This window comes from Lissotriton helveticus, chromosome 3_1, assembly GCF_964261635.1.
Source record: "Lissotriton helveticus chromosome 3_1, aLisHel1.1, whole genome shotgun sequence".
In the NCBI taxonomy this organism is placed as follows: domain Eukaryota; kingdom Metazoa; phylum Chordata; class Amphibia; order Caudata; family Salamandridae; genus Lissotriton; species Lissotriton helveticus.
In genome coordinates, this window is record NC_136061.1 from 803,260,534 (window position 1) to 803,280,285 (window position 19,752).

Sequence of the window (19,752 nt, forward strand, 5' to 3'; positions counted from 1 at the left end):
TTAAGAATTACCTTTCCTTCTGAAGTCAATAGACACAATGTCACACCAGTGTTATCTTTCTGTCTCCATTTCCTCTCCTGATAGTGAGCTGATAAACCTGAGTCCCCTGGGCTGCCCTCACAGGCAAGAAATTAGTAGATTATAATCAGATCCTGTCCCAAGCACAAGGATTTGCCATGTACAAGAACAGTTGGCAGAAAAAGTCTTCTCCCTATGATATGTTGCTGTCATTCAACGGAGGTCCTTCCGGAAATATTCAGGAAGCAGCTCAACAATCACCCATCTACATAACCTCCAGAAGTCTTACTTAACGTCAGTTTTGCTTGGGCCCCAGAAGACTTAAGTTGCCCGTAGGGTTATACATTGATAAAGGACTCTTAGTACCCACTTATCCCTTAATGTCCTGTATTTCTATGGGGATATGTAGAACGTATGCTGTCTATATCCTTAGTTAGGGGTAAAATCTTAGTTATCATTGGTAATGTGTTGATGTTACAAGCTTAAGATACACAAACCTGTAAAATGGACCACAATTTATGACATCTGAATGAAGGATCAAAACCACAGAATAACAATAACAAAATCCTCTTCCTGGGGAAGAACCATCCAAGCCTGAAGGTGACCTACTTCCAAGCTCAGTCGACGGAGTCTTTACAGACATACGAGTTCTATAACTTTTTTTTCTTTTTCGGTGGCGTGGGCAGTGGATTCAGCATAGGATGGAAAACCTATTTGAAAAGACTTTTTCTCCAGACTATTTAAGGTGACTGACACAACTAAGCCTTAAAAACCAAGAGGCTGCAATAGCGTCAGTGACACTTGACAGCCATTGGTAAGTGGTTGCAGTTCTCGCATCAAAAGATAAAAACTGAAAATAAAGTTCTGAATCACTAAAATACTTTCAAATATGAGAAAGGGGATTTGATTATTCGTCATCTGCAGCCGTTATTTAAACTAAAGGGGTAAATCTTATCGTCACTTGCAGCCAATATTTAAAATGAAAGGGTAAATATTATCATATTGGAGAATCGTACATTATAAGTATAAACACCCTGGCGAATCGGGATTGCTGCAGTAACCTTCAGCCTCCTAAGAGAACAGCGTTGCTTGTGGGGCAGGTTATGTTGTATTAAAATCTGCTATTTTGCATTAATGACAAATAAATAAGGAAGTAAAATCTGTACACAGTTACATTTAGTTGCACACTTTTGTGATTATGTATACTGCAGAGTTAAAATTAAAAACATGATTGTGGTAGCACTTTTCTGGAATCCTCAGACAACAGATATTAGATGAAACCGACTCGACAGTTACACTTAATGTTATACAAAGTAAGCATGCAGGAGATCTACCCCTTGCATGTAGTTCTGTTTAGGCCTTACATGTATGTTTGGGAATACACCATTCCTTACATACACAGAGGAGAATACAGGAATCACTGTCCGTTCAAAGGCAACATGTCGTTCTTACGCACACATGCAAATGGGACTCCTACCTCAACAATTGGTGAGAAGTTGCCCCTTCATTATAAGGAACATGAAAACCACAGACCCTCGGTTTGCAGCAGTGGTGTAGCTAGACCTACTGCTACCTGGGGTGGACCCTAAGTTTCCCACCTGGTGCGGGTAGGAGCGGAGCGGCAGACAGACAACTTGCTCTGGGGTTGGGGGCGATGGACAATTTGTTCCAGGGGGCTGGAGGGGGGTCTGGCTGGAGGGGGGTCTGGCTGGTGGCGGACGGCCTACTTGTTCTTGGGGGCGGGGAGGGGGGTGATGGTAGTCGACATACACGATTTGCTCACCTCCGCTTCCCCCAATAACAGTGCCGCCCGGGGTGGACGCCCCCTTAGCTACGCCACTGGTTTGCAGCTTTCACTCTGATTAAGAAAGAAAGCCACCCTGGGTACAGTAACACTCAGACTGTCTGTGGTGAACTCAACCTGTCTTCCTTTGAAAGCATACCCCTGCAGCCTAACAGTACTTAATATCATCAGCTCATTTGTTACTCCTACTAACCATCAGCATGAACTCACATATCCTATCATCCCCCACTAAAGATAAACCCTAGCTCCAATTAATTTAATCGACTACAAAGAAACTGGAGGAAGTGTATGGAATAGCTTCCTTGAGAGCAGAAGACTAATCTAAATAACCAACCATATCTAATAATGACTGGATTAGGCATTAACCTTGGGTTTCAGAGCAGCATGTTTCCCGGCGTAAAGCAATACTAGACCTTGTCAGCTGCAGTTAGCCCTATATAAATACAATTACAATACAATAACATACATTAAAATACCAGAATTTAGGAACAACTTTTGCACGGGATTCTTACCATCAGAGCATATGTCAGGCCCAAGCCAACAAGTCCAGAAGACAAGTGATTGTATAGTGCATTAGTTATAGAAGCAACAGCTGCAATGAGGACTACGCAGGCACCAATGTATTCCTGAAAGAAACAATGCAGTTTTAGCAGGTTCATGTCCTAAAGTTGTAGGCATCTAAGATATTACAAAAAGATTCTGGATCAGCTTATGAGTCACGTGGAGAAGTATTTCCATAGGAAGTATCACTGCTATCAATTTGTGTACCTTGGTTTCACAACATCCTGGTCCACGATTAACCAGGCAAAACAATAGTAGCCCATGTTGATAGATATGAGTAAACAGGAATGGTTAGGTCGAGTCTGCATGTTATTCCCCATTTCTGGGTCATTATCTCATAATGGCATGGGGATACTGCACAGTATTGGGAGTTTCGGGTACTGTTACATCTCCCTGTATTTGCCATTATAAAGAAGAAGAAGACCCGGTCACTCGTTTATTGGTTCTGCTCCATTTTTATTTAGGGCAGAATCTTGCACTCAGGTGTTTAATCCTTATGTGCAACCTATATATATATATTTTTTTTTTTTAGAAATTCAAAAGAAAGTAAATGCAATGATTTTTACAGATACTGTAACTGTCCGAAGAATTACTTGCTGTCCTGCACTAGAACACATATATTTACAAACTCAAATTACACATCACTTAGAAAGACAAAAAGAATTACACATTTAAATAACTTTACACAAGACAAACATTCGAGAAAAAAATCACTCATTAAGGTTAAAAGTACCCTGTCCACATACTTTCTGTCAGGCCACTGAAAATAAATGTTTTTTCTTTCTTTTGGCCTGATAGCGCAAGAGGCAACTAGTACAATCAGTGTTCAATGTATTTATCAAAACACAAGAGCCTTATGCGCAATAAAACAAACATTCGGATTTACGACGAATGAAGTGTCAAGAGCCTGTAAGCCGACGCGTTTCTGAGCCTGTCTGTGTACTTGGCAGGCTCGTCTTCAGGGCTTCGGGGCTGGGTACCTTTTTGTTGTGCTGTCTCTATTAACTGATCATCTGGTCGATTTCTTTTAGGGGACTCCTTAGGTTGTGTTTTACAGCCGAGGCGTTTTCTAGCAGGTTATCGGTCTCCTTTTTAAGCGGTGATTGACGCTGGCGTTTTTATGCGTTCAGTGGGCGCGGAGCGCCTTATTTCTTTAAAGTGGGACGCCACCTCTTGTTGGTTTGTAACCTTCGGCGTTGCACGGTGTAGGCGTCGAGCCTATGTTGGAAGGGGCGTTGCTCGATTTCAAGTTTGTTTTGCGATGGATGCGGTTAGCGCTGTGGATTAGTCGCTAGACGCTGCTGTTTACTCCAGAGTTCCTCAGATGAGAGAAAGGCTGCACAACAAAAAGGTACCCAGCCCCGAAGCCCTGAAGACGAGCCTGCCAAGTACACAGACAGGCTCAGAAACGCGTCGGCTTACAGGCTCTTGACACTTCATTCGTCGTAAATCCGAATGTTTGTTTTATTGCGCATAAGGCTCTTGTGTTTTGATAAATACATTGAACACTGATTGTACTAGTTGCCTCTTGCGCTATCAGGCCAAAAGAAAGAAAAAACATTTATTTTCAGTGGCCTGACAGAAAGTATGTGGACAGGGTACTTTTAACCTTAATGAGTGATTTTTTTCTCGAATGTTTGTCTTGTGTAAAGTTATTTAAATGTGTAATTCTTTTTGTCTTTCTAAGTGATGTGTAATTTGAGTTTGTAAATATATGTGTTCTAGTGCAGGACAGCAAGTAATTCTTCGGACAGTTACAGTATCTGTAAAAATCATTGCATTTACTTTCTTTTGAATTTCTAAAAAAAAAAAAAAAAAAAAATATATAGGTTGCACATAAGGATTAAACACTTGAGTGCAAGATTCTGCCCTAAATAAAAATGGAGCAGAACCAATAAACGAGTGACCGGGTCTTCTTCTTCTTTATAATTGTAATTGTCCTACCCGGCCACATCTTTTGGACAAAACCCCCCTTGGTAACAGACCTGTATTTGCCATGGCACCTGCGTTAGGCCCCTCTTTTTGTTCTTCCAGGCTCATTTACAAACATGTGGTATCCATGATTAGTGGAAATCTTAAGCATTCTGATTACATACGGTTGATCCTGGCATCCTTGGCGTGGTTTCCCGCTAATCATTTGCCTTCAGACCTTCTGTTTTTGCTGACATCGCTTTTGCTGGTGTTGGGATTCTGCACACTTTACCACTGATAACCAGTGCTAAAGTGCTTGTGCTCTTTCCCTAAAACATGGTAACATTGGCTTATATCCAATTGGCATATTTAATTTACATGTAAGTCCCTAGTAAAATGGCACTACATGTGCCCAGGGCCTATAAATTAAACGCAATTTAGATGGGCCTGCAGCACTGGTTGTGCCACCGACCTAAGTAGCACTTTCATTGCAGAGCTTGTGTGTGCAGTAAAACTGCCATTTCGACCTGCCAAAATAAAACATTTGCCAAGCCCAAGTATTCCTGTTTAACCCCTCCCATGCTGGTAACGAACCCCAGCTGTCACGCCCCGCGGTGGGCGTGTGCTGATGACGGCTGGGGTTCGTCACGGCCCGCCCTGTTCGTTTGTTTACCGCACAGCGGAAAAATCGCGGCCGCAGCGAAGGGGTTAATACATATAATTCACTGCTAGGGTAGGCCCTGGACAGCCCACAGGACAGAGTGCAATGTATGTATTGGACTTGGCCCTTTTTAGCTAAAGTTCCCTAAACTTTTTGCTTTCCCCCTAGACCTTTCTTCTGACATGGTGTTGCCAACTTAGATGCTTTAGGCACTTTGCCACTGCTGATCAGTGTCAAAGTGCAAGTGCTCCCTGAGTAAAGTGTAATGGTAATTGGTTGTCCATGATTGGTATGTTTGCCTTACTAGTAAAGTCCCTAGTAAAGTGCACTATGTGTGCCAGGGCTGGTAATGCAAAAGCTACTAGTGGGCCTGCAGCACTAATTGTGCCACCCACAAGTAGCCTTTAATAGTGAACTCAGGCCTACCATTGCAGTGCCTGCGCACAGTTTGTTAAACTGCCATGTTGTTCTGACAAGTGCACCCACGTGCCAGACCTTACCCTTCCCTTTCTATGCACATCAGACATTCCTATGGTAGGCCCAAGGTACCCCTTGGGCAGGGGGCAGTGCATGTGGGAGGTAGGGCAGGTATTAGTGTGTGTTCCATGTCCTGACAGTGAAATAATCCCCATTTCGTTTTTGACTTTTAAAAGGCCATCTTCTCCATAGGAAAGAATAGGGAGTCTGTGTAATATGTTTTCCAGCCTATCTTCCCAAAGGCTTAAGATGGGGAGGTGAAGTTTAGTGTGCATGAACTCCCAATGTAATAACACATCTTTTTATGAAGGTGTTTTTGCATTGTGTGATTAGAAGCCATTCTTTTAGCAGTGGCTGGGTTTTTGTGCTCTAACATTTCTGTGTGTCTCCGCCTAGTTGTGGATTGACTGGCTGGATTTAAAAGTGATAGAATCTGCAGAATGTCCTGACCCAGGGGAGGAGGGGAGATACCAACAGGCTGACTTGCATCTGGAGTGTAGGGGGAGAAGTAGGCCCTAGAGGTGAAGAGGCATGGGTTGCAGCCATAAAACAATGGTCCCATCTCCTGCTAAGTTATTGAGAATCCAGCCCCCACTAATCAAAGGAAGAAGGTGTCATTGGCAGGGAGGCACCCAGAACTGGTTTGAACAGGGGTCAGTGCCCCCTGAACACAAAGACTTCAAAGGTATTTAGGAGTAACTATGAGAGCAGAAGCCCCTGAAGTTTGGAGAAATGGATTGATCAAGATTGAACAAGACTGAAGCTACTTCGTGGTCAAGAGGAACCTTTGCCAAGGAAGAAACAACTGAAGAGACTGAAGGAAAGGACAACCCTTGCTGTATGTTCTGGGGCTGGCCTGCAGTTTGCTGTTTTAACCAAGGAGAGGCTAAAGGGCCTTTGCTGTGTGCTGTGTCCTCATGCTTGAAAGGACTTTCCTGTGTGCTGTGTTCGGAAGTAACTTATCCCCAAGGGCCCGAGGTGAGCTGGCTCCCTGTTGCGGAAACTCAGGAACACAAACTTTTCTAGGAGAGTCTCAGTGACGCTGTGTGCTTGTTGCAGCCTAAGACCCTTGTAGGACGTGCCCTGTGATCGTAGGCACCTGGAGTCCAAGCGAGGATCAGCGACGCTGTGTGCGTGTGATTTTTGCAGCCTAAGCCCTTCGTGAGGATTGTCCTGTTATCGAGGGCACCTGGAGTCCAAGCAAGGATCAGCGATGCTGTGTGCATGTGCTTTGTGTAGCCTGAGACCTTCGTGAGGATTGCTTTGTGATCGTGCATGCATGGAGCCCAAGTGAGTATCAGCGTCGCTGTGTGCATGTACTTTGTGCAGACCTTCGTGATCATTGCCTTGTTATCGTGCACCCGCAGTTAAAGTGAGTCTCAACAACGCTGTGTGCGTGTGGTTCGTGCAGCCTGGGACCTTCGTGAGGAGTGCCCGGTGATTGTGCACCCAAAGCTCATGTGAGTCTCAGCGATGCTGTGTGCGTGTGCCCTGTGGCAGCCTGAGATCTTCGCAGCCTCGGAGGCCCGGATTGGCAGCCCCAGAGGAGCTAAGCTGCCTACCCGAGCCTGCCGTTGCCAGAGCGGGACCTCGAGCGAACCTCGTCGAGGGAGGATCTGAGACCCGCTGCCCGGAATACACAAAAGATTGCATCGGAGGCCCAAGTCACTGGAAGAGGAGAGGAGAGCGTGGTCGTGCCCCTCAGGTAACGTGTTTCGACGCCTGGGGTGGGGTGCTGACTTGGACGGAGACGCTCTCGACCTCTCCGATTCCTGCAGTGTGAGCATCTGCTTTGGCTAGTATCGCGGGCCATACTTGCCAAAAGTGTGGCAGTACCGGGGCCGGAGTGAGGAGCTGCACTTTTCGTTCACATCATACCCATGTTAGGGCAACTGTTGACAGAGGCTGACGGGGAGTTATCACGAGTGGCGGGGAGACCGCCAAAGGCACCGAGATCAGTGCTGGAGTGTTTTATGCAGTGCATTATTTCTGCTTAACGAACTACCTGATTAGTGTATTTTGCATTGCATTATTTCTGCATAACGAACTACCTGATTAGTGTATTACGCATTGTATTATTTCTGCATAACAAAGTAAGTAATTGTTGCGTTACGCTTTGCATTAAGTTTACATTGCAAAGTGCCTGATTGTTGCGTTACGCTTTGGATTATTTTTACATTGCAAAGTGCCTGATTCTAGCATAACAAACTGCATTATTTTTATATTGCTAAGTGCCTGATTTTAGCATTACGAACTGCATAGCACTGCATTAGGACTGCAGTGGAACTTTTAGAAGTGCTCATTAACCCCTTCGGGGCTGATGACGAGCTCAGCTCGTCATCAGCGTAACCTGCCGTGCGCTGATGACGAGCTGAGCTCGTCATGTAACGCGGCTTTTTGCAAAACGCAGCGTTCAGCGGGAAAACCGCTAGCGCGCATGCGGTTAATCGTAAATGGTTTAAATATATATTCCAAAATATCAAGTAACCTAAATATCGAGTCCAAAATATAGAATGGGCAAAATATCGACTGGACAGAATATAGACATCCAAAATATCGTTTTGAAGGTAAGTACTGTAATATCGAATTTAAAAATATAGACAGTCAAAATATCGAAGTACATAATATAGGTGATTAAAAATATCGACTTTTTAATAATATCGAATTTTTTAAAGTGTTTTATATGTTAGTTTATGTGTGAAAAGTGTATATTTATTTGTAATTTATTGTAAGTAATTAATTGTATGTTATTTAATTTTTGCGTAATTTAATTCTGTAGCAGGTTGTGGGTTTATAGGGGAATAGGGTGGGAAGTAATTTAATTATAATTAATTAAATATGTTAATTAATTAATTGGTATTTATTTTGAATTAATTGTTAATTAATTTTTAATTGGTAATTAATTAATTGTTAATTGATAATTAATTTTTATTAATTGATTAATTGATAATTATGTGAATAATTATTTTATATTTAGTAGCAGGTTGTGGGTTTATAGGGGAATAGGGTGGGAAGTAATTTAATATAATTAATTAAACATGTTAATTAATTAATTGGTATTTATTTAGAAAAAATTGTTAAATAATTTTTAATTGGTAGTTACTTAATTCCTAATTGGTAATTAAAATGTATTAATTGATTAATTTATAATTATGTGATTTATATTAATTTATTTTCATTAGAGTGGGGATATTAAAATTTACCCCTATGCTATCCAACGCTTTCCCTACTGTTGCACTCTCTGGAGTGGGAATGGTAATTTTTACCCCTACGCTATCCTACGCTTTTACTACTGTTGCACTCACTGGAGTGGGAATAGTAATTTTTACCCTTACACTATCTAACGCTTTCCCTACTGTTGCACTCACTGGAGTGGGAATAGTAATTTTTACCCTAATGCTATCCAACGCTTTCCCTACTGTTGCACTCTCTGGAATGGGAATAGCAATTTTTACCCCTACGCTATCCAACGCTTTCCCTACTGTTGCACTCACTGGAGTGGGATTAGTAATTGTTACCCCTACGCTATCCAACGCCTTCCCTACTGTTGCACTCTCTGGAGTTGGAATAGTCATTTTTACCCCTACGCTATCCAACGCATTCCCTACTGTTGCACTCGCTGGAGTGGGAATAGTGATTTTTACCCCTACACTATCCAACGCTTTCCCTACTGTTGCACTCTCTGGAGTTGGAATAGTAATTTTTGACCCTACGCTATCCAACGCTTTTCCTACTGTTGCACTCTCTGGAGTGGGAATAGTAATTTTTACCCCTACGCTATCCAACGCTTTTCCTACTGTTGCACTCGCTGGAGTGGAAATAGTAAGTTTTACCCCTACGCTATCCAATGCTTTCCCTACTGTTGCACTCACTGGAGTTGGAATAGTAACTTTTACCCTAATGCTCTCCAACGCTTTCCCTACTGTTGCACTCTCTGGAATGGGAATAGCAATTTTTACCCCTACGCTATCCAACGCTTTCCCTACTGTTGCACTCACTGGAGTGGGATTAGTAATTGTTACCCCTACGCTATCCAACGCCTTCCCTACTGTTGCACTCTCTGGAGTTGGAATAGTCATTTTTACCCCTACGCTATCCAACGCATTCCCTACTGTTGCACTCGCTGGAGTGGGAATAGTAATTTTTACTCCTACGCTATCCAACGCTTTCCCTACTGTTGCACTCACTGGAGTGGGATTAGTAATTGTTACCCCTACGCTATCCAACGCCTTCCCTACTGTTGCACTCTCTGGAGTTGGAATAGTCATTTTTACCCCTACGCTATCCAACGCATTCCCTACTGTTGCACTCGCTGGAGTGGGAATAGTAATTTTTACCCCTACGCTATCCAACGCCTTCCCTACGGTTGCACTCTCTGGAGTGGGAATAGTAATTTATACCCCTACACTATCCAAAGTTTTCCCTACTGTTGCACTCACTGGAGTGGGAATAGTGATTTTTACCCCTACACTATCCAACGCTTTCCCTACTGTTGCACTCTCTGGAGTTGGAATAGTAATTTTTGCCCCTACGCTATCCAACGCTTTTCCTACTGTTGCACTTCCAGGAGTGGGAATAGTAATTTTTACCCCTACGCTATCCTACGGTATTAATATTGTGTATTTTTTATTAACTGTGGTATTGTACGTGTTACATGCCGATTGCTTCTGTATGAAACGCTAATTAGCATCATACGCAATGCGTCTGTATTTTACAGTGATTTGTTTTCTCACACATTGACATGTATGTAACTCTCAGTGAATTAACTGTGGCAACCAGAATATGTACAATGGATGTACTCCTGAGGCATGACGCTAAGAATTCTTTTCTATTGACCATTCCAACATGTCTGCCATTATCCTTTTTGACTACTCTTTGGTAGTCCTACCTTTGTGTTGAGTATTGGTTTGTAGCACGAAATAACTTTATTTAATCGTGGTGTTCACCCTGTGAGTTTACACGTGAACAAGGCTTCTTGCTGAAACGCGTTGTGTAATAAACTGCTCGATTGATATTTGGATCCCTCTTGCCTTTTTGCCTGAGAGCGCAATGATACTTGTTTTGTGGACACTTTGAATACGTTAATACAACCGGACTGCTTCGCCGGTAACTGCGCCAACTTTCGCTGGGTTCCAGCACTCCAGAAGAAGCTGTTTGTTGTGCTTTCATTCATACGGAGGAGTGCACTGAACCAGCCCCAGACAAGTGATTTACACCGGCATCAAGAAAACATACGAGGACTTCGTTGAGAAACCGCCCGAGGTAAGCCGAGCTACTGCAGGTCCGTCCCCTGTGTGGAGATAACGTGGCGGCGGGTCGGCGGACCCGACCTACGTTTCTCCCCGGGGCAGCGGCTGAATGTGCTATGGTTACCGCTGGGTTGGGGTTTCTTTTCTAATTTTGACGATACTCATCGATTGCGGAGGAGTACGATATTTGCCGTTTAACCACGCAGTGGCATATCTGTTATTCTCTAAACTGGGGCAGAAGTAACTTCCCAATCTGGGAAGGGGCACTTGGACAATAAGGGATCATAAAACAGCAGCAGTTTAAATTCGAGCATAACTATGTCTGAAGAGGAAACGACAAGACGAGCGGCTGCTCTCGCTCTTTTTTCCAGGAAGCCTGGCGGTACTATGAACGCTGGTAGCACTAAGACATCTGAACCTAAGACTCAGTCGATCAAAACAAAACTAAAAAAACTAGAAAAGCTAAAACGGGCGGAAATTGGAAAGTGGTGGGAAGCCATTTCCCTCCAAAATTATGTGGATCAATCCATGGTACCCCGGGGCTTGAGAATCTTCATCACTCCTACATATGAGACACCCAATCCATTAATGCTAAAGGCTTGGTCTGAACATTCAGCAGCAAGCTCTAAGGGGATGTTGGAAATCCTAATCCAGTATGCCTGGATTGACAGAGAGAGTCTCCTTAAAGAAATTGGAGACATAATTTTAGAATTATCCACACTAATGGATGAGGAAACCCTGAAGAAAACATTAGACGCCATGAAAGAACGTCTCATAAAACACGAAGATGAGATCAAATTGCGAAAACAACGCAAAATGAAGCGTGACTATGCTGACTACGATTGCGGAAGAATACTCACTTTCAGTCGCAAGTACGATTACCTATATAAAAAAGATGACGTCTCCAGAAGCGCTGGTAATACCAGCGAGATCGTAGAAGAACATCCGTCTATCAGTGACACGGAATCTGATGTAACAATGGGAAGTGTGTCCAGCGAAGAAGTGGTACGCAGAAAGAATTTTTTAGACGAATTCCGGGTGATGAAGGAAAATCGCCACAAAGAAAAACACAACCAGAAGGACTACTCATCTCCTGTACCGAGAGGAAGGGGACGTGGAAGGGGCAGAGGCCGAGGAAGAGGAGAAACCGGAAGAAACGACTCAGACAACGGTGGGAATACCGACAAAACAAAGGGCGCAGTGGGAACCAGAAAGACACGCTCCAACAAGAACTACTAATGGATGCACAAACGGTAAATAAAACTGTGGTAAATTTATCAAAAAGAACTATTTCTGACATTGACAAAAAGACACTCTGTCTAGGTCTCTCTTTCTGCCCTACTACTAGCCTTGACTTTACTGACACACGAATAGAGGTCTTCAAATTTGTGCGTAAATTAAAACTCAAAAAATGGCACAAGTTAAAAAGACTGGGTCAAAACAGTACCACCAATATCGTAAGTAATACTGTCTCCTCCAATCTTATTATTGATGATGCTGAAACTCTATTGGTCATGTCGGATGCAGTGATGATCCACCCTTGTCTATCACTCAATGCCTTGACGATATGAGTTTGACTCAAGATGCACATGCCAAGACTGACTTTAGAGTTAAATCCACCTTTATGCCCTCTCTTCCCCATGACTGTATAGACACTTTTCATGATTGCATGATTAAGGGGTTGACAGACCTTAGGAAAAAGAACAAAACCCGGAGAAGGCCAGGTTTCAAAAACAATCTATCGTTTTCTCAAAGAAAGGCACTCAAGGCCCTACATGATGATACCAACATAGTGATACGTCCCGCGGATAAAGGTGGAAACATCGTTATCCTGGATCGAGAAAGCTATGTAAATGAGTTGCTTAGACAACTTAGCGATACCAAATTCTATATTCCTGTTAACATCGAAACCTATAATATGAGCATCACTAACATTTGGGAGAAATTGGAGACATGGAAAGACAAGGGGCTCCTTGTTTGGGAAGAATATCGTTATTTAAAGCAAGACTTCCCTAAACTTCCTATTTTATACTTACTACCTAAACTCCACAAAAATGCCACTGATCCCCCTGGACGCCCTATAGTGTCCTCCATCGGCAGCATCAGTGAAAATATTTCAAAGTATGTGGATCATTTTCTTCGAGACTTTGTCACCCTCTTACCTAGCTATATTAGAGACACCAAAGACTTTCTGTGTCAAATTGAAAATATAGTATGGAAACCTGAGTACATGTTTATTGTTTTGGATGTTCAGTCACTCTATACGATAATTAACCATCATCATGGCCTTCAAGCCTGTGAACATTTTTTGATTAATAGACCACTATGTTATCGTGAACATTCCAAAATGGTAATGGAAATGATGTATTTTTGTTTAACAAATAACATTTTTTCTTTTGATGGCGCCCTCTACAGGCAAATCAGTGATACTGCCATGGGTTCTTGCTTCGCTCCGAGCTTAGCTAATCTGTTCATGGGATATTGGGAGCAGGAAATCCATGGCAGTAGTACACTAGCAGACGATTTTGGGAAGGTCGTCGTGTGGCTTCGCTACATCGACGACCTTTTCATTATCTGGAGAGGTACCAAAACTGAGGCTCAAGACTTCATCACCAAACTCAACTGTAACAGCTATAATATATGCTTATCTGGTAACATTAGCGAGAGCCAAACTGAATTCTTAGATGTCCAACTGGAGATTAGAGATCAAAAAATCTGTACTTCTTTGTTCCGGAAAGCCACAGCAGGGAACAGTGTGCTACATGCACAAAGTAGCCACCCTGAAGCTCTGAAATGGAGCATCCCCTATGGGGAATTGTTAAGGGCGAAAAGAAACTGCAACACCAACGATGCCTATCTGAGGGAGCAATCTACCATTATAACTAGATTCAAAAGCAGAGGCTACCCCAGTTGGGTTCTCAAAAAGGCTAAAGATAGAGCAGGAGAGATAGCAAGATCTGAAACCCTTGAAAACAACCGGCCATCTGACAAGATTGAGAATGATGAGTCTACCAGACTCATTTTGACTTACAGTTCTGAGTCTAAACAAGTCAAAAAACTTCTCACTAAAAACTGGGAGATTCTCAAAACTGATTCCATTCTAGGTAACAACATCTCAGATCGGCCTACCATCACCTATAAAAGAAGCAGAAACATACGTGACTTAGTGGTTAAAAATGATATCACCCAATATACTAAAAGTAATTCTGAACATGGCCTTGTGGGGTTTTACCCCTGCGGTCACTGTAAAGCCTGCAAGCACAGCAAATACAGAGGATCTGTTGAATATAATGACATCACCAAGAATCTGACCTCTTTCTTTACCTGTAGCACTACTTTTGTTATATATGTCATCGAATGCTCCTGCAAACTGTGGTACATTGGTAGCACCAGCTGTGCTGGCAAGAAAAGAATCCTTGAGCATCTTAGGGCCATTACCAACAAAGACCTCAAATACCCTGTTGCACGCCATTTTGAACAGAAACATTATTCCAATACTGCTGACTTAAATTTCTTTATATTGGAACAAGTCCCCAGACATCCCAGAGGGGGTGATAGGGTACTCAATCTGAGAAAACGAGAGTCCAAATTGATAATTGAGTTCCAAACCAGATTCCCGGGAGGTCTCAACATGGATGAGGAACTGGCAATCCATCTAAGAGAATAATGATTACCTATGTTTCAGTATCTACAGCATGATATCTATATGATGCTATGTATCTGACCCTTCGTACCCTCTTCAGACATTCCTTTGAACCTGATGATTTATTTGCTATAATGTTTTTTCTATGTGTATATTTTTCCATGATGTTTTTATTTGTTAATCACAGTATATCTTTTGTGTTTTATTCCTCAGGAGGAAAGGAGGGGGCCCATCACTGGACTTCACCTACACGGGCGTACCCAACCTTTGCACTCCAGGAATCACTGCTCGAGTTTATATCACATTCTGAGACACCAACTTCTGAGGTTCGACTTTTCCATATTAATAACATATTGACTATTGTGAACCTTCATTCACTGGGTAGACTTGTTTCTCTCTATTGTTTGCTGAGTTGGGGTGATAGCAGGGCAGCACGATGAGAATCTTCTCTTGTTAACTTGCCACTTTATTGTCATCTGGCACTCCGTTATACCAGACCTAGCTGGTACAGATTTTTCCAATGTATTTTACATGATAACTACCGGTGTACCTACACAACACCTGATTACTGCACATACTGCAATAAGTTTTTATCTGTTCGCATTTGATCTGTTCGCACTTTGGTTATTCCCCTGATTCATTTGTGTCAATGGATGGCCCTTCGCGCTCTGCCCACACTAAGTGCTGCTCATTTCCCCCATTCCCCTTTCAGGAATGTGTTACCACAATTCTTCCTCATTGTACATATCACATGCTGATTGCTACTGCATTACACGGAAATCAGATTTATTAGTATTTTACAGTGATGTATTTTTCGTATGTAGTTCATTGAATTAACTGTGGTATTGTACGTGTTACATGCCGATTGCTTCTGTATGAAACGCTAATTAGCATCATACGCAATGCGTCTGTATTTTACAGTGATTTGTTTTCTCACACATTGACATGTATGTAACTCTCAGTGAATTAACTGTGGCAACCAGAATATGTACAATGGATGTACTCCTGAGGCATGACGCTAAGAATTCTTTTCTATTGACCATTCCAACATGTCTGCCATTATCCTTTTTGACTACTCTTTGGTAGTCCTACCTTTGTGTTGAGTATTGGTTTGTAGCACGAAATAACTTTATTTAATCGTGGTGTTCACCCTGTGAGTTTACACGTGAACAAGGCTTCTTGCTGAAACGCGTTGTGTAATAAACTGCTCGATTGATATTTGGATCCCTCTTGCCTTTTTGCCTGAGAGCGCAATGATGCTTGTTTTGTGGACACTTTGAATACGTTAATACAACCGGACTGCTTCGCCGGTAACTGCGCCAACTTTCGCTGGGTTCCAGCACTCCAGAAGAAGCTGTTTGTTGTGCTTTCATATATATATATATATATATATATATATATATATATATATATATATATATATATGTTTTAACAGATATGATTGTATTTTTTTTTATAAGGTAAATTATTTATTTAATAATTTTAAGGTAATTTAAGTATTTTTAAGTATATTTTAGCTATTTATTTTTAATATTTTTTTATTTTACATTATTTTTAACAAATTCGATATTTTTACAATATATATATATATAAACGATATTTTGGACTCAATATTTTGGTACTTACCTGTTTGTAGATAGGAATTCGATATTTTGTCCGTCGATATTTTGGGTATTCTATATTGTGTCCGTCGATATTTAGTCAGCGATCCCTCATTAATATCACCAGAACTTACAAATACTGGCTGGCCTTATAACCGGCCAGGAGGAATATTACAAATATGCATATGTTGGATTTATATTGTGTCGTCTTATCGTATATCTTTTAATATAAATGTATACTCATTTTTATGAAACTCGTGTGGAGTCCATTTTTTGATGTCATCACTGGGTTGCTGTGAGCACGGTTGCAAATACTTTACACACATGCCTTGAAGATAAGCCTGGCTGCTCGTGCTAAGCTACCAAGAGGATGATCGGGGACTATCTCAGAAGGTGTCCTTCCTTTCCCTGACGTGGAAACGAGGGTCCCTATTTGGCCTACAGAGATTTGCTTACATTACGCACTAGCAAACTGAAGGATCTTCTAATACACACTAGACCTCCACAATCAAAAGCCAATCCCCAAAAGATACTGTGGGATCCGCAACCGGTCAAAGGCCATTATCCCTGTGGCTCCTGCTCTGTGTGCCCCCAAACCAAAACCACCAAAGAACTAACTTTTCATAATGGGGTAACCTGGTCAATCACGAAACACACTAATTGTAATTCAACGAACTGCATTTATATCCTGACCTGCCCCTGTGGTCTCCTTTACATAGGCATGATGACTAGAAAGGTGAAGGAACGCGTGATGGAACACAAAAGCAACTTCCGTTGCCACAAAAACAACACCAAAATGACAGCACACTTCCTTGACAAACATCATGCCCATGACTCATTCAGATGGGCTGTACTTGAATCACATCCAGGAATGTCAAAAAAAGCTCTGATCCGGCTCGAATAGCGATGGGTCCTTCGCCTCTCCACTGACTAGGATGGTCTCAATGAAGACATCCCATGGAGTTTACTAACCTGATCAGTCCATGAATAAGCCCAAGATCAGCAGCCTCACCACCCACTCAATACCAGCTGTTATTATACCTAGACACCGACATTGGCATCAACAAAATACCTTTCAGTATGCCCAGTCTCCTTATACTCACCATGTCATTGGGAATATTGGGATACCCACCACTTTGCCATTAGACACTATAAGTTTCCGCTACGCCATATACACTTGCCAACTAGTTTATTAAAGGCGCTGTCTCCCCCATATGAACTCTTATTATCAACTTCTGATATCTTCTCTACATTACAATACGCTATCATGACCACTCACTACGATACAAGTAGTATTCATACACTGGCCCGATTTACCTTTGAACACCCTCGGACAATCTGATCCCTCCAATAGGACACAGCTAACACTATCAATCATCCTATTCCGGGAACAGCTAGGGAAAGAATACGATGACATCCGCGGCATCTCTGGGGGCCCTGTGACTTTGTGTCTTCCTTCGATGCAGTGCATTGCACATTCCTCATTACGAGGAATTCCAAGATGGCGCCTACTACCGTGGGTTAGCGGTCTAGTGCTCCCCTGACACACGGTCCGAGCAACCAGGAAGTGTTCTCCCGCGTGACTCACTCAGCCTGGGTATAACTCCTCCCTGGTCGGTTCGGTTGGAGCGTCCCAGTCTGGGAGGAGCGCCGGGGTTGGATACAGACGATCCTTGTATGGCGAAACGTTGATTACATGTCAGTGAGCAGTTACTATTGACCCGAGTCCCACCGCTTTGGTCCACGGGCTCACACTAACGAAGACAGTGCGCTTGGGGGTTGGTGTTCAGTCCCAACTGTTGGCGACTCGTTTTTCCACTCACCTCCTCATAAGCAGAGGTATTACTGGCATGCGAGTAGCTGATACTACGCCCTCTGATGCTCAGCAACTCCAGTGCTGACACATTTTATTGTGGACGTGGATGTTCACATTTGTGTGCCGTTACTGCGGCTGCTCTATTTGGAGTATGAGTATGTGATTCGTGATCATGGCTAATTATTGTGTTGTGACGTCGCGCTATGGGATACCCGGGACACAGCAGATTTGGCGGTGTCTGGTGTCATGTCACTCCTAGGCCCGGGTCCGATGAAAAAAAAATTGTTGGATAAATTGGAGTTGGCCACACCTAATCACCAGACACTCTGGCCTTTTCCTTTGTTTTAGCAGCGACTTTTGCAATTACAATAATCAGGTCCTAGCATCCACTCAGACGCCTTTACCCATCAGTGACAGCTTCGGGCGTCCACTGGTGAGTGCGGCACTGCCTTGGGCACTACATGAGTGGTTGTTTACAGATCTCAGACCCCTTGCGAGTGTGTAAAGATGTCTATTGTTTTACCCCCATCCCTTAGGACACTACAAACTTAGTGTCTGCCTCCACCAGTACTGGTTGCCACATGTTCTTGACTTCAGTTGGGTGAGTTTTTTAGGACAGGAAGCTTTTATTGATCCCTTCAAGTCCATTTATATCTGATTGTTGCTGCTGCAGCTGTTTTTAATGATTTTCATGTGACCAATTCACACATTTGGGCCACAGAGGATGCGTTGAGCACCACACACCTTGTTTGGTGCATTTCACAGACCATTTCGCAATGTATTATGGTAACTAATTGCTGTCATGTTATGTTTTTTATCTCTTGCAGGTTGAGTTAGATCTACTAGTGCCACTTTTTAGGGTGCTGTACAGGTGGTCATACATTCACCTTAATGTGGTCTTGACCACTACCAAAAAGTGTAGGTAGATCATTTCTTTATTGATCCTGAGGAATTGCCATCACTAGGTTTAAGGCAAGAAACATGTCAACCTATTTCAATAGCACACGTCCCCACACACCTTAAAGTGGGAGGGTGCGTCTTTTAGTTTTTAATCAGGGCAGTGGCACTGTTCCCTGCTTTAGCCCACACAAACACCTTATTATAACCTACACTCATATTCACACTAAGGGCCCTCACACGCACTGCACCCAACGGCTTGAAAAAAGATCTCCACCAAGTAGGCCCCATTGAGGGCGCCTGATCGGGTATTGCATCACCGACCCGTGTAGGAGCAGGCCCGATGATGATGCAAGACACCCGCTTGTTGGGTGTGTGAGGGTCTTTTAATGAAAAGGAGGAATCCCTTTCTCCTGATCTTACATGTCTTCACACGTCAGGATACACCATCCCCCCTGTTGGATCTGACCTCCACCTGCTCTTTTCATTAGGAACTTCATACCTTGTTTGTTATACCTACCTCAACCAACCAGGGATCCCTGGTCTAACAGTATGTAAAATGCAAGACATGTACTTTTAAGTTTTACATACCCAGGTAGTGAAAAACTCATAAATTCGTTTTTCACTACTGCAAGACCTATCTCTCACATAGGATAACTTTGGAGTTGGCTTATTACATTTTATAAGTGTAATTTACAAATATAAAGAGATAACCAGTTCGTTATTGGGGACTCTGGACTCACAATTTAAAATCTTAATTTATGGTTAAGTTGGATTTTAAATTGCAATTCTTAAAATTCCACTTTTAGAAAGTTAGCATTTACTTGCCATAGCTATTCGGTGCCTTCAGCCCACCTCTGGGTCCCATGGCTGACTGTTGGGATTTGTGTGTTTCTCTTAGACAGCCACACACAATGGGGAGCTTAGGTGTGACTGGATGGGCCATCACTGGCAGGATAGATGCTAGGGGCTGGGCCCAGATCCAGTTACATCTCAATAGACTGTGTTTTGTCTCTGCAAAAAGAGCTCATCCCCTGTGTAGTTTGGAGTCAGGGAAGAAAAAGCACAGTATCTGTGCACTTCAAAGGCATGCCTTTAGAAGCTTCTCCCCACT

At 42.7% G+C, this 19,752-nt stretch overlaps 1 protein-coding gene across 3 annotated transcripts in view; it reads right to left on the reverse strand.

Moving 5' to 3' along the window:
* ABCC8 (ATP binding cassette subfamily C member 8) overlaps positions 1-19,752 on the reverse strand; it is a 1,340,683-nt gene that overhangs the window by 109,173 nt on the left and 1,211,758 nt on the right. For all 3 annotated transcript variants that reach the window (XM_078681060.1, XM_078681061.1, XM_078681059.1), the window contains one exon: positions 2,335-2,448. In XM_078681060.1, coding sequence (XP_078537186.1) covers positions 2,335-2,448 — 114 coding nt within the window. The remainder of the gene's footprint in view (positions 1-2,334; positions 2,449-19,752) is intronic.